Source organism: Exophiala aquamarina, assembly GCF_000709125.1.
Source record: "Exophiala aquamarina CBS 119918 chromosome Unknown aczIA-supercont1.3, whole genome shotgun sequence".
NCBI classification, from domain to species: Eukaryota; Fungi; Ascomycota; class Eurotiomycetes; order Chaetothyriales; family Herpotrichiellaceae; genus Exophiala; species Exophiala aquamarina.
This window is the reverse complement of record NW_013550585.1, coordinates 3,726,560-3,749,052: the sequence shown is the minus strand read 5'-3', so window position 1 is coordinate 3,749,052 and position 22,493 is coordinate 3,726,560. Positions and strand designations below refer to the sequence as shown.

At 50.6% G+C, this 22,493-nt stretch overlaps 8 protein-coding genes across 8 annotated transcripts; 5 read left to right on the top strand and 3 right to left on the bottom strand.

Moving 5' to 3' along the window:
* Window positions 1–541: 541 nt before the first annotated feature.
* A1O9_04915 (uncharacterized protein) lies at window positions 542–3,685 on the bottom strand (the record flags this gene model as incomplete). Its single annotated transcript, XM_013407201.1, has 4 exons — window positions 542–1,275; window positions 1,327–1,566; window positions 1,616–1,949; window positions 2,003–3,685. The coding sequence occupies 4 exons, from the start codon at window positions 3,683–3,685 to the stop codon at window positions 542–544; spliced, it is 2,991 nt and encodes a 996-aa protein (XP_013262655.1).
* A 698-nt stretch (window positions 3,686–4,383) lies between these two features.
* A1O9_04914 (uncharacterized protein) lies at window positions 4,384–6,495 on the top strand (the record flags this gene model as incomplete). The annotated part of the gene is made up of 4 exons (XM_013407200.1): window positions 4,384–4,571; window positions 4,648–4,787; window positions 4,862–4,989; window positions 5,047–6,495. The coding sequence occupies 4 exons, from the start codon at window positions 4,384–4,386 to the stop codon at window positions 6,493–6,495; spliced, it is 1,905 nt and encodes a 634-aa protein (XP_013262654.1).
* A 72-nt stretch (window positions 6,496–6,567) lies between these two features.
* A1O9_04913 (uncharacterized protein) lies at window positions 6,568–7,062 on the bottom strand (the record flags this gene model as incomplete). Its single annotated transcript, XM_013407199.1, has 1 exon — window positions 6,568–7,062. One exon carries the CDS (start codon window positions 7,060–7,062, stop codon window positions 6,568–6,570), a length of 495 nt encoding a protein of 164 aa, XP_013262653.1.
* An 887-nt stretch (window positions 7,063–7,949) lies between these two features.
* On the top strand, window positions 7,950–9,260 carry A1O9_04912 (uncharacterized protein; the record flags this gene model as incomplete). Its single annotated transcript, XM_013407198.1, has 4 exons — window positions 7,950–8,234; window positions 8,289–8,707; window positions 8,761–9,088; window positions 9,147–9,260. 4 exons carry the CDS (start codon window positions 7,950–7,952, stop codon window positions 9,258–9,260), a joined length of 1,146 nt encoding a protein of 381 aa, XP_013262652.1.
* A 1,149-nt stretch (window positions 9,261–10,409) lies between these two features.
* Window positions 10,410–10,806, top strand: A1O9_04911 (uncharacterized protein; the record flags this gene model as incomplete). Its single annotated transcript, XM_013407197.1, has 2 exons — window positions 10,410–10,440; window positions 10,505–10,806. 2 exons carry the CDS (start codon window positions 10,410–10,412, stop codon window positions 10,804–10,806), a joined length of 333 nt encoding a protein of 110 aa, XP_013262651.1.
* Window positions 10,807–12,214: 1,408 nt separating this feature from the next.
* Window positions 12,215–13,611, top strand: A1O9_04910 (uncharacterized protein; the record flags this gene model as incomplete). The annotated part of the gene is made up of 2 exons (XM_013407196.1): window positions 12,215–12,602; window positions 12,677–13,611. 2 exons carry the CDS (start codon window positions 12,215–12,217, stop codon window positions 13,609–13,611), a joined length of 1,323 nt encoding a protein of 440 aa, XP_013262650.1.
* A 2,394-nt stretch (window positions 13,612–16,005) lies between these two features.
* On the top strand, window positions 16,006–17,859 carry A1O9_04909 (DNA repair protein RAD50; the record flags this gene model as incomplete). The annotated part of the gene is made up of 1 exon (XM_013407195.1): window positions 16,006–17,859. One exon carries the CDS (start codon window positions 16,006–16,008, stop codon window positions 17,857–17,859), a length of 1,854 nt encoding a protein of 617 aa, XP_013262649.1.
* A 2,480-nt stretch (window positions 17,860–20,339) lies between these two features.
* On the bottom strand, window positions 20,340–22,301 carry A1O9_04908 (uncharacterized protein; the record flags this gene model as incomplete). The annotated part of the gene is made up of 3 exons (XM_013407194.1): window positions 20,340–21,560; window positions 21,622–21,923; window positions 22,055–22,301. 3 exons carry the CDS (start codon window positions 22,299–22,301, stop codon window positions 20,340–20,342), a joined length of 1,770 nt encoding a protein of 589 aa, XP_013262648.1.
* Between the last annotated feature and the right edge of the window lie 192 nt (window positions 22,302–22,493).

Here is a 22,493-nt window from a genome sequence, read left to right as displayed (position 1 = left end):
TGGTAGCCTTTGTAGGAGGCCTTGAGACTACCCGGGTATTTAGGGACCCCGGAGCACGAACTGCATCGGGGCAGCGGACTAGCATTACACTGTGCCCCTTGCGAGCAACAGTGATCTAGAAATGCTAGAATTGCCTAGGTGGGTGAGTATGTAGGTAGCCGGTATGTATCTACTATCATAGTTGAATGAGTCCAGGATAAGTAGATTTCTCGAGGTGAGCTACCGAGCAATTGGGACGCCGGGTGGGGCACAACTTATTGAAATCCACATGGACGAATGTACCCAGGTACTTCCTTGGTCCCTGAACTACATGAACAGGTAATTGATATAGGCGACCTAACAGGTTATAAAGCACGTCGCATTTGACTCGGACCATTGCATAATCCTTTCTACTTCTTCATTATGGCGGGTTGACCCCGAAGCGATATGATATGCAAGCTGGAGTCACGGGTGCGTCCAGGCTCAGAAATGGTAAAGGTCCAGCCGGTCGCATTGACTGTTTGATTCGACGACATACTAATGAGCGCCCATGGCAGCACTGTTATCCTGATGAGAAACTCTTGATCGTCTGCATCACCGAGTCATCTCGGATCTTGAGTGCCTTTGCGAGCGCAGACTCATCTAATCCCCTCGTGCTCTTCATATATTTCTTGAACTCCTCGCTCATCTTCACCACCTGGACCAAGTGACTCCTCTCAAGGGATACCTGGGGTTTGGATGCTCCTGCCCTACGCTTCTTCTCTGCATCGAACTCAGCTAATGCAACGATGGTATTGAATGCGTTCCGGATCTCGCGGCCATTCCACCTCAGGTTGAGCAATCTCTGGTTTTCTAGGGCATAGTCCATCACCCCCGGGCCGACCTTAACGTCAGGCCGCTCTTCACCAAGTTTTCGGAAGGATGTGGTCCAGATCTTCTGCCTCTCAGCGTCCTCAAAGTCTGCGTAATGAAGCACGACGTGGATTCGTGAGAGCATAGCCTCGTCAAATGTACCAACCCTGTTTGTTGTCAGGAACAGAACACCTTGGTAATATTCCAATGCACGAAGAAATATCGAGACCAAGCTATTACGTGCGAGATCGCCGCTCATACGCGATTCTAGGTAGACATCTGCCTCATCCAGAAGTAACACTGCTTTCCATAAGGTCGCCAACTTGAACCACTTCATCAGTGCTCGTTCAACTTCGGGGGGCTCTATCCCCAGATCACCACAGGTGATCGCAAGTAGCGGTGCTTGGCTAGCCTCTGCAACGCATTCCGCGGTTGATGTTTTGCCTACATCAATGTTAGCTGCTGGCCATCTACTATTTCGCGTTCAAGACTCACCAACGCCAGGTTTACCATGCAGGAGGAAAATACGACCTTCTCCTTTGTTCTGTACAATATCTGCGCTCCAGTGATTGAACCCTTCGTTATCTTTAGCATTGGTGGATGTATCATCTGAAGCAGTCGAGTGAGTGCTTGACAGCGCTTCGATCAAGTTCCGGGCTTCGTCCTTGAGGACGAGATCACCGATGATGTCTTCTTGAAATTTCGGTTCCTTCAGTCCGTCTATGTGTAACAGATCTAGTATCCTTGTCAGCAGATGTTCATTTTGACCAGCCTCAGGACATACACCAGCGACGCTCTCTTAGCACAAATCCCCATACTTGAACAGGGAACAACATAAAATGCTCAGGTTTCAAGCTGGCTTCGGTTGGCTCAACCAGGTCATACTCTGCCATTCCCTTCGCTTGTAATTTGGATTTCTTCGCTTCTTTGATGCGACGTGCGTACCTTCGCCTTCGACGTCGTTGACGATAGTGAGTGTCTGATCCACTGCTGTCACTGACACTGGAACTGTCCGACCCGATGAGTCCATCCTCATTGGGTAGCTTCAGGCGCAGGACACCCGTGGATTCTGGATCATTGTAGTATGTGGTGGAATCGATCATGACCCGGCCATTAACCTATCGGTGCGAGTTAAGATCGCTGCCGGAATGATGAAGGGGAAGAAACTTACTCTGCGTGAGGGTGTGTTAGCAGTTGTGACTGTGTCACCAGAATAAGACATGTAATGTCGCTCACAAAGCCTGAAATATTTTTGCCCACGAGTGATCAAAGTCTCTCGAAGCTTTGGATCTTGAGCATACTCTATTGGGTAAACCGGTAGAGAGTTTATTTCCCGTTCGCCTTCGAATGGCGTAATAGTCACAACTTTTTGGCGTCGGCCAATCCGAGTTCCATCGAATTCAAGATAATGGAGCTTGACAACTAGTGATTTGGGGATCGAACTGTATTCAGGCAGCTCACCTCGGAGAGCTTGAGGTGGTCTGACAAGCTCGGCCAGTCCTCTTGATCTTTTGCGGCGCTCGGAGTCTCCGCTATAAAGACCTTCCAATTCGTACCAATCAACGACATAGGCGTCTACGCTGTTGCCACTCGAAGCATAAACCATGGAACCTGGTCGGAATAGCATCCATGCTAGGGCATATGTGCAAGTAGGTACAGGTTTTTTCCTCAGTGACATCTCATGCTCGTATGTAGCGGTGAATTCCGGCGAGAAGACATAGTTTAGTAACAAGGGGATGTGTTGCTTAGGCGGCAAGTCAATGCTTGGTCGCTGCGATTCCTTCTTGTCATCATTCCGTTCAGTTGTAGGCGAAGGCAGTTCACCTTGGGTCATATCCAGCTCATCAGGGATTCCATCACTGTACGCTTGTAATTCATCCCGATAGTGGACAATCAGGGTATAAGGCGCTGGGATACACATGAATTCAAAAGCTCTAGATATGCCCGGGTACACCTTGACGCAGCGTCGAATCGCACGCATAACCACTTCGGAATAAATCACCAGATAGCTTCCCACACTTGCAGTAACTGAGATTGGTCGCACTGGCCGTCCGCGTCGATATGTAGACCTTTCCACGAGTTCTGGATCCGTCGCATCATCATAATAGCTATTCCTTCGTCTCGACCGGTGTAACTTCGCGTCTCGATCTTTCTCCTGTCTTGGGACGGAATACATAGAGACAACTTTGAAAATGTGGTCCTGGCCATTGGTTCCTGCGGATCCAGCGTGGGCGCCCACTTTCGAGATCTTGTGAGGGGCCGGAGTTGTTGTAACACCAACAATCATAGGCTCATCGTACTCGTTGTCTCGTGATCGGCTGTACTCATAGAGCTCAGTCTCAAAACTGATGGGTCCTGGCTCGACCTCTTCGAGGACGGTAGGTCTTCTGGATAGCCGCCCGTTTTGGGTCCGATCATCTGTCTCACGTGCACCCGGAGATCTGCCACCTGCAGATCCTTGACGATAGTCCGAACTTCTTGCTCGACCTCTTGATGGAGATAAACTTTCGCTGCTATCGTAACTTAGAGGGGTTGAATAAGCTTCCTCCACAACCGCTTGAGGAGCTCGTGGGCCGCGGTCGTCAAGGTCTGAGATATCAGCATCAGAATCTTCAAAGATGCTCTGAAAGCTCTCCAGCATCGATGTCAGCGCTCGTTGGAATTGTTGCTGCTTAAGTTTCTTGTTGCGTGAGGCACGATCTGGCCGTGTTCGTGCTTTAGATTCCCGCGGGTCTGCGTCTGAACTGCCTAGCATAGCAGCGGGCTCCTCAGTAACATCCTGGATTGATTGATCTAGGGACGGCCCCTGAGACAGCGGCATGCCGTCAGGCTCGACTGCCACTGATGTTGTCATGATGGTATATACACAGCGTTAACCGTTCACTAGCGGTGGCTAGTCTAGGTGAGGTGGGTGGAGAGAATGTTTCTTTCTGCTTGCGTAGGCCTGTACCGTTGATTCTGGCGGTTGAAGAGTAACGGTATTGATTGAATACCTGGTGACCTCAAGTAGAAGCCTTACTATCCATTGCAGTGGACAGGGTGAATGAAAGGGAAAGAAAATATGGCGGAAGGCTGGGTGGTAGCTGTCTCTTTCTTAGAAGGCATAGAAGGGAGGTTGTTAGTTGAAGGGGTCGCCTGACCAAGGCTCCATCCACTGAGCAGTAGACCCATGAGGAGGACTTGAAGCTTTAGGCTCTGTACGAGTAACTAGTACGTAGTACATGCAGCCTGCGAAACACGGGTTAGACTCGGCAGCTTCTCGCCTTCAGCCCCATCACAGTGTTACCCAACTGGTCCATGATGCAGGTATTCGTCACACCTTGGATGGGATTCCCACCTCGACTTCAAGGCCGTGGGGGCTGAAGGGGGAAATGAAAGCAGATAGCGGGTCCAACTTCCCGCTTGTAACCCATACGTGAGCCCTATGTTAGTATGTTACATATCTATCGACGGCCTGCATTCAAGATGCTCATCTCAGGCCAACAGGCTGATAGATAGCTGTCGCCTGAACTTCACAAATCCCGGTTGCCGTTGATCAACAGGAAGCCCAACATGACATCAGACCAGACCGCCGATTCGACACTCGGGTCTGGAAATGTTTTGCAAAATTTCGTTACACACAACAGTGCAACACCCGACCCAACGGTGCTGTTGTCAGCGATCACTGACAATGAACACCGACGGCGAGAACAGGAAAAGCTCCAGCTTCAGGCCTACTTTTCGGGCTATGACATTGCGAGGTAAGTGAGCTTCGCTTGCTCATCGGCACGGACCGATTCATCAAGAGTTTGCGGCTCAACACCATTATATTTGCAGTCTTGAATTTCAGTTCCTTGGGAATGAAAGTCAGCAGCTGGCCCACGCCCTCCAGCAATTGTCCCCCAGCGATCCCAACAAGATCTGGACGTTCACTGATTTCCAATCAGCTGTTGAAGGCGCTAAGTTAAAATGGGAGAGTAAGAAGCGACTGGGGGGAGGCAAGTAGATTCTGATTGCCTGTGAAATGTGTAATGATTCTTATTTCAACCAGGCAAGGTACAGGCGACCTTCCATAAATTTATGGGCAAGTTCAAGACACATGCCAACCTGTTTAGCTTCATTCCTCAGGGCAATCAGTATACGGCACTTGTTTGCTGGGCGTCTTCGGTCTTGGTGAATGTGAGTCAATACCATGACCGGGGTGGAGTGCTTTTGCTCGGTGTTGACCTCCTTCAGGCTTCCGTCCAGCACACCGATACAGTTGAAGAATTGGCAAATGTCATGGAAGTTGTCAATGAGGCGGCCACTATCGTTGAGAGCGAGTCGAAGCTCTTCCCAGGCGAGATTGTCCAGAAATCAGTGGCCAAATTCTACACCGCGATTTTCTTACTCCTAGGGGATGTCGCAATATGGTATACTTCAAAGAGTAGAGAAAAGTTCTTCAACAGTCTACACGAGGGCTTCCACAAGCAATTTGCCAGCGGTCTACAGAATGTGCAGCGCATGTCTGCGGTGGTGGGACGGACGGCAAAACTCGCCGCGGCCGCGGAGAGCAGATACACCCGACTTTCAGTCGAGGATCTGAGGCAGGAATTGCTTGACGAAAGAGCCGGATTAAATGGAGCACTAAGGAGAATTGCACAATCCATGTCAGAGCAGTTCGCGGCACACATTCAGCGTCTCGAAGAACAGAGCAGGTTACAGCATGAAGAAACAAGAAGGCAGATCTTGGCAGCCGTGGGTTCTCAGATGCAAACAACAGAGGCTTCCTATCGTAAGGTGGCAGAGACGGGCTGGGGATTTTTGCGGGAGAACCTTCGGAAGATTGCGTTTGATAACGCAAGCAGTGACGCCACAAAGAAGTTGGTTTACACAAGACAAAGGCTTCTCCAGGAATCCGGCAATGGAAACAGCTTAATACAAGGCCAATCGAATTATCTTGAAAGCCCAGCAACGCTCAACCAACTACAGGATCAGATGGAGAAGTTACTCATCTATGTCACGAAGGGAGCCAGGATTCTAAATGAGCTTGAAGATGTTCTCTCCATGACAACGCACGAAAGAGTGTCTGTGGCGGTTGGGTTGTGGCTAGAATCCCCAAAGTCCAGCTTACTTTATCTCGAATATCCTTCTTCGACAAATCATATCCCCGAAATATCATTGGTGGCATATCGGATCGTACTCTCAGCAGACTCCTTGAAAGCTCCGGTGTTCTCTTTCTTCTGCAGGCAGAATGCAGTACAATCTCTAGAGCAACCTTTGATGGAAGCTGATCCTCTCGTGGGTCTAGTTTACTCAATGACCTACCAGATTCTCACCCAAGCCCCGACGCTCCAGAACCAAAGACATATCGACCCAGACACAGATTTTCAGGGGCTTGACGCCACGAGCTGGGGAAAGGCTCTTGAGCTTTTTGGCAAGTCTTTGGAAATCCTTCCACCGCTGGCACTGTGCATCGTTGACGGCCTCGAGGAATTCGAAAGGGGACGAGAAGAGCGGATCAGCGAATTGGTGAATGTTTTCCGAAGGCAGTTGAAGCAGTCGGAGAAGACCCTGAAGGTTCTGTTCACCTCGTTCACCCGCTCCTTTGGACTATTGGATTGTCTCAATGGAGATGAAATCAACATTATCGATACGGGCACACGTAGCTCTGGAGCCCGTGGCAAAGCTCTTTTCATAGTCTGATTATCGCGTGGCACTCGTTTGGAGTTGCGGTGAGTCGTGATGTGAGGCAGTATCATCAGACATGTGATTATCTCACGCTGGTCTTCTCTTGACGAACTCGGCCAGATCGCCCCTCGTCACAACCCCGAGAACAAATTTGCGGCCACCGTCAGTAACTACAGCAAAGTCTTGATTGGCGCCGGTCGCAAACGGACCAACATTCTCAAAGAAACCTTCCAACTCCCACAATTCAGTTTCCATGGTGATGATTTGATATTTCTTGCCGCCGCCGCGTTGGAACTTGACCATGGCCTTGGAGACCGGGTCTGAAGGATCAAGTTGTTTTGTCTCAAAGAGGTTTTTCAAATGAGAGACGGACAGATAACCAAGGAGGGAACGGGTATTGTCCGAGACAACGGTTAAGTGCGAATAGTCGTGTGAGGAGGCTGACAGGAGAGCAGAAGAGAGCGAGGTTGCTGGTGAGGTCGAAAGGGCAGGAGGGAGGTCCAAGTCGGCGACGGTAGCACCGCGATATTTGTTCGCCCATTCATTCAGCTTTGTGGCGTGCTGGTCATCTAAGGGAGGCATTCCATCATGTTGAGGGATGATGGTTGCGCCTAACGGCACGCCATGTTCGAGCGAGGAGTTCATCGAGGGGGATTCAGGCCTCGTAAAATACTTGGTGAACCTTGTAAAGCAAACTGGATTGGCTGGCGGATTATGTTGTTTGTGATGCCAGCGTGGGTTCGAAGAAGATAAAATAGAAGTCGCATGTGCATGCAGTTCTATAAAACGAAAACCAACTCTACTCGAGCGAAGTGGAGACCCTAGGATGTCTTTCTTGGGCGTTCTTGGCCACAGTTGCTGCCCAGAGCAATTCTCCAGGCGTGAAGCTACTTACGGGGCCTTTGTTTGCTATTCAGCACGAAGGTATTTAGGCGCTGCTGGCATCTAGCAGAGGCTTAATACTAGTGCTCTTGCGGCGTTGAGCGTGGGAACTGGTCAACTTACCTGAACTCCAGCCCCCCACCTTGCCTCCATCATGTGGAAGAGCACCACGACGTAATGAAACAGGCCTTCCCCCGCTCCAAGCCGCTACAGCCGCACCCGCAGTGACGATAGAAGCAGTGCACTGAGGCGAGATGAGAGGGGAACTACTATCCAGCAGACCCGCATGGCATGGCATGGCCTTGCCTTGCTCTTGTCTTGCTTTGACCATTTGTTGGCGATAGTATCTCCCAATCACCTCCCTTGACCTATCGTCCTACCTATCCATCAAGGTGTTTGCGGTACCTTCCTTTCATCTCTTACTGATACCTCATATTATCAGTTCAATCGTCGCTCATTGTCGTCGGAACTGCCTGTGCTCACTCTTGCCAAGTGCGCCATCCTCGCATTATAAGGAATCAAATGTAATTACCCTCTCGCCTCTGTTTCGGAGATAAGCAGCTCACCTTTCTTTCTGCCGCAGCACCATGGTTGCGCTTTTCCCAGACGCAACGGCCCTGCACCAGGCATTGCTCCCTACCTCGCCGTTTTACAGGCCCGCTGCAAAGCCTGTCGAGCATCCGAAGCAGAGACCCATCTTCTCGGCGTGGAGTGCTGCCGAGACTGCTAAAGACAAAGCTGTTGAGCTGAGTGAGGCGGCTCAGAAAGAGTACAACAAAGCTAGCCAGAAAGCTCAAGCCAAAGCTGGAGCCATCGAGCTATATTCAGCGAAGTACTACGCAGCATGTACAGTGGGGGGTATTCTAGCTTGCGTATGTTAAGAGCAGGAGTCTACTGATGCTGTTCATGATATTGACACCGAGTAGGGTGCAACTCATACCGCCGTCACTCCACTTGACTTGGTCAAGTGTCGTCGTCAAGTTGACCCAAACCTCTACAAAGGCAATTGGGAGGCATGGAAAAAGATTGGAAAAGCAGAGGGACTGCGTGGCATCTTCACCGGTTGGGGCCCTACCTTTGTTGGTTATTCCGTCCAGGGTGCTGGCAAATACGGCTTCTACGAATACTTCAAACATCTCTACACCCAACTTGCGGGTGAAGAGAATGCAGCTCAATATAAGACCATCCTCTTCTTGACTGCTTCGGCTTCGGCTGAATTCATTGCCGATGTTGGTCTCTGCCCATTCGAAGCTGTCAAGGTCAGAATGCAGACCACGATTCCCCCAACCTTTACTGGGACTCTCCAAGGAATTTCGTCCATCACTGCCAAAGAAGGAACCGCAGGGTAAGCTGGAGATGCCACTGGGACGGCGGTGAAGGTTTACTAACCGTTCAAAGGTTGTACAAAGGTCTCTACCCTCTGTGGGGCCGTCAAATTCCCTACACCATGATGAAGTTTGCCTCTTTCGAGAACATTGTTGCCGCGATTTACAACTACCTTCCGGGACAAAAGTCAGACTACAACAAAGGCGCACAAACCGGGGTGGCCTTTGTTGGTGGTTATCTCGCCGGTATTCTCTGCGCCATTGTGTCGCACCCCGCCGATGTCATGGTCAGCAAGTTGAACGCCGATCGTGGTGCTGGTGAAGGGTTCGGTGCTGCTATGAGCCGTATCTATGGCAAGATTGGCTTCAGTGGTCTCTGGAACGGTCTGCCCGTCAGGATTGTAAGTTTGATTCCAACCCAATTTGCGCCTAGGAAGACGCTGATTCATGGTGATTTAGGTTATGATTGGAACATTGACTGGTTTGCAATGGATGATTTATGACTCGTTCAAGATCTTTATGGGCTTGCCAACCACTGGAGGTGGTGACGACAAGAAGACAGCAAAGGCTTAAACAGACAAATGAACAGGAGATGGTGAACTCGTATTGTACTCAAAGGCGAAGGCACGCTTCGAATAGCTCAATTTGTATGTACATGGACATGAAATAGCAGAGGAGAAAATAACCATCGACCCTCGCATTCACAATCGGTTAGCCCGTGTGTTCAGCCTTTTGTTGATTTACTCGTAGATTCGCCGGAAATCTCATTCCCCGAACGCTGAATTCATTGGCCTATCACGTATCCGATTTAGCGAAAGAGTGACGTATCGAAAACTAAAAGTGAAGACTAATCTTATAGATAAGGCACAGTCCGACTAGCGTACATGTGGCTGCTTCCATTTCGCTAAACGACAAAATCACTGTACACAAGCATGAACGCGTCGAATCCCGTAGCATGGCAGGATGGTGATGGCTGACAGTATGGCTGTTGGCTGTAGACTGTAGAGCTGCAAGAAGATGAAGACGGGGATTGAGGGGCATCGCAAAGTCTGGAGATATCGGCGAAATCCAAGCGTTGCGTGATAAAGTCCAAAGCACTCAACGTGGTCCTCCAGTTTACAGTATTGGCTAAGCTCGTGGTCTCTGCTCGCTAACAGAACGCTATCAACTTCTTACTACTGTTTTCGAAGGGTTCCAGTCGTCGAACAGATCTTGGCTCGCGTCACCAAGCCATCGTTGCCTTGGGTCTCATGCCACCCGCCGAACTAAAAGTTGCCTACGATCAGGATCCGCGACTTTGCTTTTGGTTGAGGGTATGAGAGAGGAGGACCGGGCGGTATGGTGGGAGCCCCGTACAACCTACTAAAGGCCCCAGTGCCGGCCACTCTTCACTTCTCGTTATCTCTCGCCTATCCCTCTGGTGATAATTTGACCCTCAAAGCAAACATCTGCAATTCACGTATCATTGCTTGGTAGACACACTGCTTACCCCAGTGAAGACCCCCTCCACTCTCAGTTCCCACTTCTCAGGTAAGCCATCAGTCTCGAATTCAGATGCTGCTCTCTCCTACCAACATTATGCTATCCTACTGTCCCGAGCTCGTCTATTCCCGTGGCTCGGATGTCCGGAAGTCGTTACATCATTCATCATTGAACTCCACATGCACACAGATGGCGATATAGGACAGGGCTAATGACTCTAGACTCCAAACGCATAGAGAAATGGCAGCGAATGTCTCTCACGGCCGAGGAGGTATGGCGCACCTCCACTCGACACTGCAGAGCTTTCTCGAGAGCGCAGGCTAACGTCAACTCAGGCGCCGCCAACATCCGACCAGACGACACCCCATATGTCGACGGCGAGATCGTGCGCGAAGGCCCAACCGGCAATCAAGGTGACGGACCCTACTCGGCCGGACGGGGAGGAGCTGGGAACATCGACAAGGATGGAGTAACATCCGGTGGTGCACCCCACGATGCTGAGATCATCCCCGAGACAGCAACTCGAGTAGCCAGGGAAGAATCCCACCACGTTGGCCGAGGAGGCGCAGGCAATGAACAACATGTGCACGAGAAGAAGGCTTCGTTTTTGGACAAGATCAAGAACCTCTTCAAGTAGAATCATGGGTGCTGCTACCCCTCATACCACAAAGGGAATTCAGCAAGGCAATTTGAAACACGATTTGCCTAGGAGTTAAAACTGTTGATTCATAGATACCCAGCAAGAATGTTGCGCAGGCGATGGTAATAATGGTCGTGGCAGTCGAGGGTGGTACAATTGTTTTCATCCTTCTTGAAGCAACTTAAGTTGGGTCTGAGACTTGATTCAAGTTTAGACCTCTACTAAGATGCTGATAATCCCTCAAAGAATGCATTCCGTAATGTCTCATTGACGACTACTCATGGTAGACAGGAATAACTTGTGCCTTATCCTGATGCGTACTGACGACTTCACGCGGTGTCAGCATTAGTACATAGGTGACAACTGTGACATATGCCGTAATTCGCCAGCTTCTATAATGTCCTAGTGTATCCAGTATCTAAGTCGTTACATCCAATAGATACCTTACTTATCGAAGTGTTCACTGACGAACGTGACCTTGTACCTTGACCATGGTTCCCTAAATACCAGGAACAGTTTGCGACAAGCGAAAATGGAGAATACGGGCCGTGTCGGCCACTTCCGAGAGCTAATGACTTAGCAAATACGAATAGAGGGGACATCTTCCATAGGTAGTATCGAGAGGAAATGGGGCTCGGTACTCAGGACCAAGAAAACGTTAATGGTTTTGGGTCGATCTGAATGTGGTATGCGGGACATGCAGATGTGGACAGGAATCGATATTTCTTGTAATATTGTTAAGTGATGGGATTCCCGAATGGTATCTGGTAATACCAATGATAATACCAATGATAATACCAACAGCATGAGAACTCCGTACTGCGTATGAACCATGGAGGATATCGTAATGAACACCCCAGGGCATTAGCGATCAAAGCTCCCAAGTCTCTCCTGTTCCAACTTCCAAGTCGGCCCCTTGGCTGGTTGGTTATACCCGGCGGCCTATCGGCCACAAAGACCCTAGCATTGCCATTGAGTTGGTGACAGCCCCAAGGACTGCCGTAGCCTCCGTCCCCATCCGCCAAAACAAAGTTACCATACGGAGTACGCTTGGTATTATTCTGCCTTTCCGATTGCTTTTTGTATTATTGTCACTACCACGTTACCGCCATACTTTGGCCCAACCACCCGACATCTCACAGTCTTTGCACCGTTGCGCTTCCCCCTCTGTGAATGCCATCCATCGCTGAGACGCGCCCTATTCTTCAGCTATCGCCTTCCTTTATACTTTGCATTTTTCGCTGCTCGCCACATCGCGTCTTTCATTCCGAGATCCTTATCGTCATACCGCGCCATTATTAGCCGCTGAGAAATCGAACATTTGTACCGCGTCCGACTTGCTGATTTCCCTTCATCGACTCGACCCTGTGCCTGGATCACACGCATCCAGCTGTGACTTCCTTCAATGGCGTCGACGGTTGCCACGTCCGAATCCTACCCTTCGAACCTGCCCTTGACCCCACGCGATAGTGATATTGAAGCCCCCAGCGAGTCTTCTCAAATGGCGGGAAGGAAACGCAGCGCGAGCGAGATGGAAGACGAGACGGGCAAACAGAGGATGGGCACCAACGGTGGTAAATCATCGAGCGCGCCAGAAACCATTGAGGCCGAAGTCAGCCCTGATTTCTCTATCCAATGCCCTGCCCTCCCGCGGCGCGGCAAAAAGGCTTTGAATGAGGACGTCTGGCTTGAGAAAGCTGATGCGCCGCTTCTCGCGCCCCACCTGACCATAGACTATACAGTGCGACCGGGGAACAAATGGAAGGAGCTTTCCAGGTTTAAGAATGCCAAATGTAAGTCCCCTTGGTTACTACGCGCCCGCCAAGCCATCGTGTCTTCTTCTGACCTGGACGCGCCCATACCACAGTCAAGGACCCTTTTGTTGTTATCTACACCTCTGGCCAGATTGTCTATGTAAATCGTCATAACCCTATCCCACCCGCACCTTCTGCCGATGCCACCGAGGATGAGAGACTGCAGTATGACCAAGAAAACTTCTGGGTGGGTTTAATTTCGGAATTTAGAGCCGAGAGTCAGGAGAAAGTCTATGTCAAAGTCTTTTGGCTTTACTGGCCCGACGAGTTGCCTGGTGGTCGACAGCCATATCACGGCAAGCGAGAGTTGGTTTTAAGCAACCACGTGGATATCATCGAAGCCCAGACCATCGCAACCCATGCCGAAGTCAGCTTTTGGGATGAGAATGATGACTCGAATAAAAACATACTTCAGGAGCGGTATTGGCGGCAGACCCTGGATTTGAAAAAAGTCAAGGAAGGCAAGAATGCACTGAGCAAACTGCGCAAGTTTTGCATATGCGGGGGCTATGACAACCCGGGCGTCGACATGTATCAATGCCATAAACCTCAGAAGGGCTGCGGAATGTGGAATCACCAAGCATGTCTGTACAAAAATCTCGAGGAGAGAGCATGGAACAACTTTCTTACCGGGACGTTGGCACACGAACGAGAGGGAGAGGAGAAGAGCTTGGGCGAGAAGGTTGGCGAGACCCTGGGTAATCTAGTCAGGCCTCTGGTCTCCTTGAGCGGCGAGATCAAAGATAACAGCGTCCTCCCATCAACGCCGGTAGCCAAAGGAAACAAGAAAGCGAAGTCGACACCCGTGAAAAAGGCCCCATGGACAGGCAAGTTGAAGGCCGAGATCGAAACGACGGGAGGGGACGTCCATCATGCAACCATCAGTCAACTGGTGCCCACTCCAGCCAGCAAAGGCGCACAACGATTTGAACCCAAGGTTTGGAGGATGAAACTGAATTGTCTGAACTGCGGCGAGTCTTTGAATTAAAAATCAGCTCTGTGTACATTTAATATGGTTTCAGTAACCCACCTTTTCTATTGAGGCGGCTTCGTGGATTTTCGTGTCTCTTGTTAATTAGCACCAGGTAAAGCTCCAGCGTGTGTAAGCTTTTGAGGAGGTTCAATGACTACCTAGGTACCGATACGAGGGGGCAGCATGGCGAGGTATAGCAACAGCGACGGCTTATCCAAGCTTTTTCTTCATTGTAGTGCTTTTCCCATTTGCTCACCGTTATACGTATTTCGGTACAGATTAAGCTCCGAGGGGCACGGAGTTCATACGGGGCGCTCAGGACGCATACCTCGTGACATGAAGGATATGCTGCTGGAAGCGAGGGGCTCAACCAACGCAGTCTGCATGATCGCATACGGGGGACACCCTCATCCGCTGTTATGCGGTGTTTATTGTTGGTTCCCAAACTATGGAGGTGGTTAGACACGCAGAAATAACACCCGGGCGTGATCGATGTTCGCCTAATAATGAGTGATGGCAATGCTGGGCCAGCGATCCTCTCAAAAACCCCCAACGCGTCGGCAACATCACGGGGGTGAGATCACCAACTACTCATCGTGCTTCTTCACCTCGACGGCGGTATATTTTGTAGTAGGCGACAACAAATGATGAGTCAAACGCCAGAGAGGCACATATGAATCTGATTGATCCGGCAACTATCCAGCCCAGGCCATGCATTCCTTCTGGCGTAACAATTTCAATAATTTAGGCTTTTCCAGTAACGCTCAGTTTCGGGGCCGAGGGAGATGCTGGTGCCGCCGCTGTTACACTGACTGATGTCTCTGCGCGAGGTAACAGATGTGGCTAGTCTTTTCGGGTTGTTTCGTCTGCCGTGCGACCCGAGTCCGATAGAATTAAGTTGGACAGAATTGCAATAAGGTCAAAAACAACAAAGACTCAAACTTATTGCTATTAAAATACGAGTACGCATGTGTGGTATGGACTTCTCAACGTCTTGGAGTGTTGATGTTTGTCCTCCTGGCTCGACGTCAAGCCATTCGTGACTAGGTTAGGCTCGATCGACGTGGTTTGACGCGCACCTGTGGGTGCCTGACCACCAGACAAGACTCAAGAGGCTTTCTTGACTTCCTTCCTAAACCAAACGGTCGCCCAGTGCTTCTACATTATTATGTACATAAGAGCCTGTATCGGCCTCTGGCCTCGTACTTCTGGATGGAGACAAGCCGTGTCAGCGGGACTCGTTCCCATTGCTGTGGATGCCAGCCCATGCCCCATGAGTAGGATTTGTGTGACAGACAGATCGTGACATGTCTGTCATTTATTTAGGCACTAAAAACTCCGTCATGTATTCTAAAATAACAGCGATTTGTCACTTAAAGGTTCTGCTTAAGATGCACAAGGATATCTGTATTAAAGGACTTTACTAGTAGTTATTAGTTTGAAATAACCTATCTATGTAGAGCCAAGTCTCTAGTATCTAGCGCCATGCTAAGCCTCTAAAGGTAGCTATAAGTATTGTCATGACGCTCGTCAAATATCCTCCGTCCGTGATTTATTGCCATTTGACTGTCATTTTACTAAAGTGACGGACAAACTTGAATCTTACCCATGAGTCTATGACTCCTTCACGCTGACCCCCAATACCAGCATCCACTTTTCTGCAGATTCGTCATCGATCTGTCTTCGGTCCGCGCTTACAAGTAAACCGCATGGTTCAATTTCTTGAACGTCTTCGGATCGGTCTTTTCCCTCTGAAGCCGAATCATCGTACTAATCGTACCAATAGGTGCTGGTCCACACATCTTCATACTCCGTACTAGGTAACCATTGTCCATACTAAAAACGCTTGTCCTGTGCTTCTTTTACTTCTCTTGCGACCGCTCTCATTCAAAGACGGAAGTTACTCCCTCCCTCGTTTCTGTTCATATTTTCTGTTCAGTCATCTTTTCATACCTGGGGTGGGCAACAACCCATGGTTGAAACCTCTCATTGCCATTATTATTGTCTTGTTTTGCATCATACCAGCGAGCTTCTGGTGGTGGCGACTTTTTCTCACTGGGGAATTTACGAGAGCACATACAGCCAAAAGAAACAGAAGCCCTTCCGCTTGTGAACATATCCACTTACCTATATCGGCAATCTAGTCGAACAAAAGCTTTCCCACTCACCGCACACCTCTCGGTATCAGGACATCGACGACGGAGCAAGGCTGAGTTGGAATTTGCCAGCCACAACATATATCACAAATACACTGCTTGTCGAACAATCTTCTCATAAGAACCCAGCTTCCTGGTTCCCGATCTGTTGACATCTCCACTGTTGATGCTAAAGTTATATTACGGGGCCAATTCCTAATCTTGTTAGTGCTGTCTGGTCCTGGGTTTTCCGATCCTTTTCTTGTGGCTCGATATGGTCGACGAAGAAAAGAAGTCCCAGACAGTCGCTGACGGCTTGCCCAGAACAGGAGCAGACACTCAACCCGAGCCGCCCTCAATACACAGTCATGGGTCCTCACTCGGAAAACAACCTAGCCACGAAGGCGGAAGCCCATCTCCTGTGTCATCGACAGACGATGTCCCCGTGGGTGGGCCACCAGATGGGCCAGCACTTGAAAAGACGTCATCTAGGGCAGATGCATTCTCCAAAGCCAGGATTGGTATCATCATGTTCTCGCTGGGGATGGCCCTCTTCCTTGCCGCTTTGGACGTTACCATTATTACAACCGCGCTCCCTACGATCGCTCAGCATTTTAACGCCTCAGCCGCTGATTACACCTGGGTAGGCAGCTCTTATCTCCTCGCAAATGCGGCGAGTGTCCCATTATGGGGCAAATTGTCCGACATATGGGGTCGTAAACCTATGATCATCATGGCCAATGTCATCTTTATGGCCGGCAGCTTGATCGCGGCCGTATCCAACTCTATTGGTCTCCTGATTGGGGGCCGTGTCATTCAAGGCATTGGAGGTGGAGGCTTGGTCATCCTCGTCAATATCTGCGTCGCCGACCTCTTCAGCATGAGAGATCGACCCAAATATTATGGCATGCTCGGTATGGTGTGGGCCATCGCTTCTGGTGTCGGACCTGTCGTCGGGGGCGGTTTTACGGAAGGTGTCAGTTGGAGATGGTGCTTCTACATCAACCTGCCCCTCGATGGACTGTCTCTCGTCTTACTGGTGTTCTTCCTCAAGTTGGACACACCCAAAACTCCCTTCATCGCCGGTATCAAGGCCATCGACTGGGTAGGAGTGATTCTAATTGTCGGAGGAGTGACCATGTTTCTCTTTGGTATGGAATCCGGGGGCGTCACTCACCCATGGGACAGTGCTTATACACTCTGCTTGATCATCGTGGGCATATTCACCATCGTCCTATTCTTTATCAACGAGGCTAAGTTCGCCAAGTATCCCGTGATCCCTCTCCGAATCTTCAATGACAGGTCGAATCTGGCGGCACTGGGAGTATGTTTCATCCACGGTTTTGTATTCATTGCCGGTAGCTACTACCTCCCTATCTACTTTCAGACGGTTCTCTCTGCCAGTCCCTTGCTCAGCGGTGTCTATCTCTTCCCCACGGTGCTCAGTTTGTCATTCGCCTCCGCCGTGACGGGGATCGTGGTCAAGAAGACCGGACGGTACCGGCAGCCGATCTGGTTCGGACTGGTGATGATGACGTTGGGATTCGGACTGTTCATCGACCTCGGACCGCGTGCCAACTGGGCCAAGATCGTCATTTACCAAATCATCGCGGGCATCGGCGTGGGGCCCAACTTCCAAAGCCCACTGATCGCGCTACAAAGCCACGTCAAAGGCCACGACATCGCGGTCGCAACCGCCACCTTCGGTTTCATCCGCAATATCTCCACCTCCGTCTCCGTCGTCCTGGGCGGCGTCATCATGAGCAACGAGCTCAGCAAGAAACAATCGTACCTCAGCCAATACCTACCCGTCGACGTCGCTCAACGCCTCGCAGCCTCAAGTTTCGGCTCGACCACCGACTTCGTCAAGTCCCTGCCGCCGGAGCAGAAACAGGCAGTAAATGTGGCGTATACGGAGAGTCTCAAGACCATGTGGATCTTTTACACTGCCTTCGCCGCCTTCGGCATCCTTATTAGCTTGTTCATCACCAGGAAGGAACTAAGCTCCAAGCACGAGAAAGCCCGCACTGGCATCGCAGAGCAGGAGCGCGTCCGCCTAGAGGAGAAGGAGGCAAAGCGTGCCAGACGCAATCCTCAAGATACCGAAGCTAATGCGGATGCCTCATGATTGGCCGGGGGCCTTCTCTCTTCTCTGTTGGATATTGTATTTTAGTGACCGAAAAAAGCGTGTGTTTCAAAAAAATGTTTGAGAACGGGAAGAAGTTCAAAAGATCCTAAGTTTGGTCTGGTCGTGGTTCCCTGTCTCTCAGGGGCCATCTTTACATAGCTCCACTCTCACAAGTCCCGGCTAGAAACGGATACCATGTATATATGATGAAGAACTATGTCCAGAACAACTAGAATTTCTCTCTCGGGTCCTCGTTTATCCCTTCTGATGACTTGCCAAAGAAGCCTCCCAATCCACGATGAATTCCATATCCACCAGAGTCGGGAAGTACCAATCCATGGTCGCGGTCCATGATTCATACTCGTCGATTTTGTGCTCGAGAACGACCGCCTCTGCTTCGTTGGCCGCTTCGCGGAGAAGACCTGCGAGCTCACTCCCGGCGTCGAAATCGGCGCCGTGTTTTAGAACCATGAGACACCATTTCTCCTCTCGATGACCGGATGAGTTGACTTTGTTGTCGACTATGTGTAGAAGGAACGCGTCCGGGCCGTCCGCCCTCCGCGAGGTCGATAGGACCTGGGCAATTGCCTTGGGTAAGGGTTCCCTAGGTACCCCTGTGAGCGCGGAGTCTTGATCGAGAAGGAAAGTCGAGGAGTCAGGGTGTTCCTCGAGCGCGGAGATGAGCTTCCATGTCTGCTCGCAGGCTTTGTCTTCGCTGTCCAGCTGAACTCGAGGGAAGTCAATTTCAGTTGTGTCGGCGGGAATAGTGGCCAGGGGGGTCCTTAGGCAGAACTGCACCCGGAAAATGGAGGCATAAACGTGAATCCCTGACAGGGAGCGGAGGGCGTTGATCTCGACAAACGCCGGTTCTTGTTCATCTCGTATCCATTCAGGCATCGGTATCGGGACCGGAATCTGCGCCATCGCGGCCAGATTTCTGGCTGCTCGATGCGTGCAAGTGATGCACCACAACGACCGGATGATCTGGTGGTCTTCGAATCTCAATGTGGATGAGACCGAGAGAGTGGCGCGCACAGCCTCCGGCAGCACTGCAGCAGATTTATGCGCCTCTGCCTCTCTGGTGGGACTGGGACGGCCTTGCACACGCTCATGCCCCTTCCTCAGCCATGCAGCCTTCACAGTAGGTATTTTTTGTAGGGTTGTGGTGAACGAAGGACGCGTAACAATAAATAACGCGCCCAGGTAGTACGATCGAACTTGGGACCGTGCAGGCTCGTGAGAAGATGGATCAGTGGCGACGGGTCTTCCGGGATGTTTAGGTGCACGAATTTGAGCAGGGGTATGTTTGAAGATCGCACAGTGGCATTTTGAATCCATGGATAGCGTTCTTCCGAGGCGTGGAACCATTTGAGCGCAGGATGAGCTGAAACGGAGCCCGAGTCATCAAGTTGATTCCTGTGAGATGTAGCCTGCCGTGCTCGTATGCTTTCGTTCTCGACGCTCGACGTCGAGCCTTCAGTGTCATTGACAAGGTTCCGCACATCGTCCATTTGGGCTTTTGGTGGACGTCATGTCGTCGTTGGATGCGGACCGAAAGGAGGGACTTGTATTCTTGATTCTGCTTCACAAGGCTGAGGTAGCGGAATATTTGAACCGTTAAGATATCCCGAGCCCAGTTCCAGAGGTTGGGCCGAACGCTCGTGCAAAGCCAGGACGGACGTTTTGAACATACCTACCTAGTCAGCCTTTCGAGGTCTCAGCCAGACGTGCCGAGGAAGGATTGCACCTGGCTTTCACAGGACGGGTGGGATACGCGCGGAAATGGTGCGTATAGGACCTCGCACTTGGATACTCCGTGCCAGGCAGAAGCAGCAGGGGTTTGAACCGAGCAAATGAATACCTCGCATGGGGCGAGGACGAATGCGACGTGTTCAGGCTGACCCCATCAATGGCTCAGTAACTGGGTACGCAACTACCGGGATAGTGTCATTCGCCGCTCGAAGTAGGCGTTGTGTGTATTGGCGGAGAGAGAGGGAGAGAGAGCTATTTTGTATTCAATGTTTTAATCCGAATTGTGTAATCATTTCCGTACCTTAAGGATCGTTCGCTTTGCTATGGTTGGCTGAGGGCCAACCGGGTCCTTGCTGTTCTTGCTGTCCCGGTGCATGGACGCTGATCAGGCTTCTCGCCCAGGTGGAGACAGAAGACGCCCTATTGAACAAAAGTGAGTTTGTAATTTCAGCAGGCCTTGGGAGCCATGGCCCCTCCTCTTGAGCGAGGAAGAAGCCTTGTGATCATGGTTCGGACAATGGAAGAGATAATGACGGGAATGAATGTGTAGCAGTATCATCTGGGTATCTACGCGGTGAAATCTCAACTCAGTCCGCGTAATCACGAACATTTTCACGGCTATTGTACAAATTCGGGCTCACACAAGAAAAGCTTCACACGCTAGAACGTATAAAACCACGGCTACCCTGCACAAAGAGTGTTGGGTGAGAGAACTCGTTCCTCAGCGCTTAACCAAAAGGCTCCTGCTGTGGAGCGCCTAGGACGTTAGACATAGACCCAATACCAGCAAGGTGTTCAAAATATGAAGACATCTCTCGTGCATTCTCTGCACCAATGCCTAGGTCCCATTCCTCGAACATACCGTTCCAGGCTTGTTGCGAAAGAGGAAGGTCGGGCAGAATAGCGTCCATGATCTGAACATCTGGTTGATGAAAAGCCGAGGTCCCGGTGGGGGCCGAAATTGAGGACATGGAATTTACTGTTGCTGGCAGAGTGTCGATCGTGTCAAACTGTTGGGCACCTATCTGATGCTGGCGCACTTGCTGTTGGCTCGCTCCCTCGGTCTGGTCAAGGTATATCCGTGCAATCTGGCTGAAGAACTTGCAGCCTTTCTCAAGTTTGTCAATTCTTGCGCTTTCCGGATGCGAGCCCTGAAGCGTAGTTACTACCTTTTCAAGCAATTCCAAGTCTTGCCTGTTGCGCTCAACTATCGTGTTGCCAAAAACGACAAGATAGGGCACGAACGGGCACCACAGCAGACTCCAGTGAATGAATCCGCGCCAGTCCTCTCCAGTACGGTCTTTCAAGATCTCCCAGGCTGCGTTGCTGGTGGCCAGTGCCTGACGTGCTGTCAACAAAGCCTCCTTGCAAACCTGCAGTGGATGATGCACTTGATTTGGATGTGGCGCCGATGGAGGGATGACCCGGTAGACGAGCGTCAACGTTGACAGTATGACAATGTCCGTAGACAACAGTGCATCTTGAAATTGCTCGGCATAAGGTGTATTTGTGCTGTCGATTTCGAAGCCCTCACGGAGCTTATGCAGGCGCTCGGCGAGGCAACGTGCGTGGCGAATCTTGACTTCTATAGGCTCAGACTTCGCTCGGGCACAGTACAGCTGCTCGTAGGCATCACCCTGAATGTCGGCATAATCGATCCATAAGTAGAACATTTCCCCCCATTCATTGTCCATTTCTTCGGGTAGCTGTGGACGTTCTAAGCTAATGTCATACCGATGCAGATTAGGGGCTCGTCCGAAATTGAACGCCATACTCAGATCTGTGGTATATACAAACCAAAAGATTAGTCGCTTCTTGGTTGTTTCTTGGTCCGGGGCGACTGAGTACGGTGGAAGCCGATGGTAACCTGCATCTTGGCCCATACGGCAGGCAGCGGAAATAAGTGCCCATCCAAGAGCGGGCCGTGACACTTCCATGGCAAAGATAGCCTAAGGGTGTGCGATTAGTAGAGTCCTGAAGACTTATGAAGGCGAAGGAGTGAATACTCACACCCATCATCAATGCTTGCATGTTTTCATAAGAAGCGTCCATGACTAAACGCAGATTCCGGCATGCCACTTCCGAGTTTTTGATGCAGAGGTTGACTATGGATTGGACTTCTGATCTGGCCATATGAAGTTGTTCCATGTCGTTGACTGGTAAGTCTCGGAACAGGTAATATAGTGCCGTGTGTACAATGATGAATGTTGCGATGGTGTAAGGCTCGGCGGGGAAGTACAGATTCTGGCAGAGCGTAGTGACCTCCTGTAATGTCAACATAGGGCATTCGTACAAGAACCTGTGGCCGTGCACTATCCGAAATCAGTCAAGTGAGTCCATTGTATTTAGCGAAGCATGCCTTTGACGTGCCTAAGCAGGCGGAGAACAGCATCCATTGGAGGGAGCACGAGATTCGAGAGTTGCGGATAATGGACAACTTCACGCAGAGGTTCTTGATCAGAACCGGTGCTCCCATCTTGACTGTTGAGATTCTTGGTCAAGAAGCCTCTTAGCGTGGCAACTGCAGCGGAAACGTCTTGGATCGAGGAGTATGGGGAGTTATTGAGGCTGCTCTCGAAGTCCATGACGGCCAGCTTCGAATGGGCAGTGAAACTGGAATCACCCTCAAAGCCGACATCGGTCTCGACCAGCTGACTATCTCTGGGCGTTGACAGTGATTCCGCTCGCATAGAAGGCGAGGCATCTGTTCCGAAACTCTTGTGGTTGCTCGCAAGTACCTGCAAGGTCTTCTCGAGACTTGCGAGTCGTCTACTGACATTTTCGATCTCTCGCTCGCTGACCATTTAGTCAACCAAGAGGTACCCGAAGTGGGATCACGAACGGCTATAACTTACTACCGACCCGAGACAAGAATCCGTTGC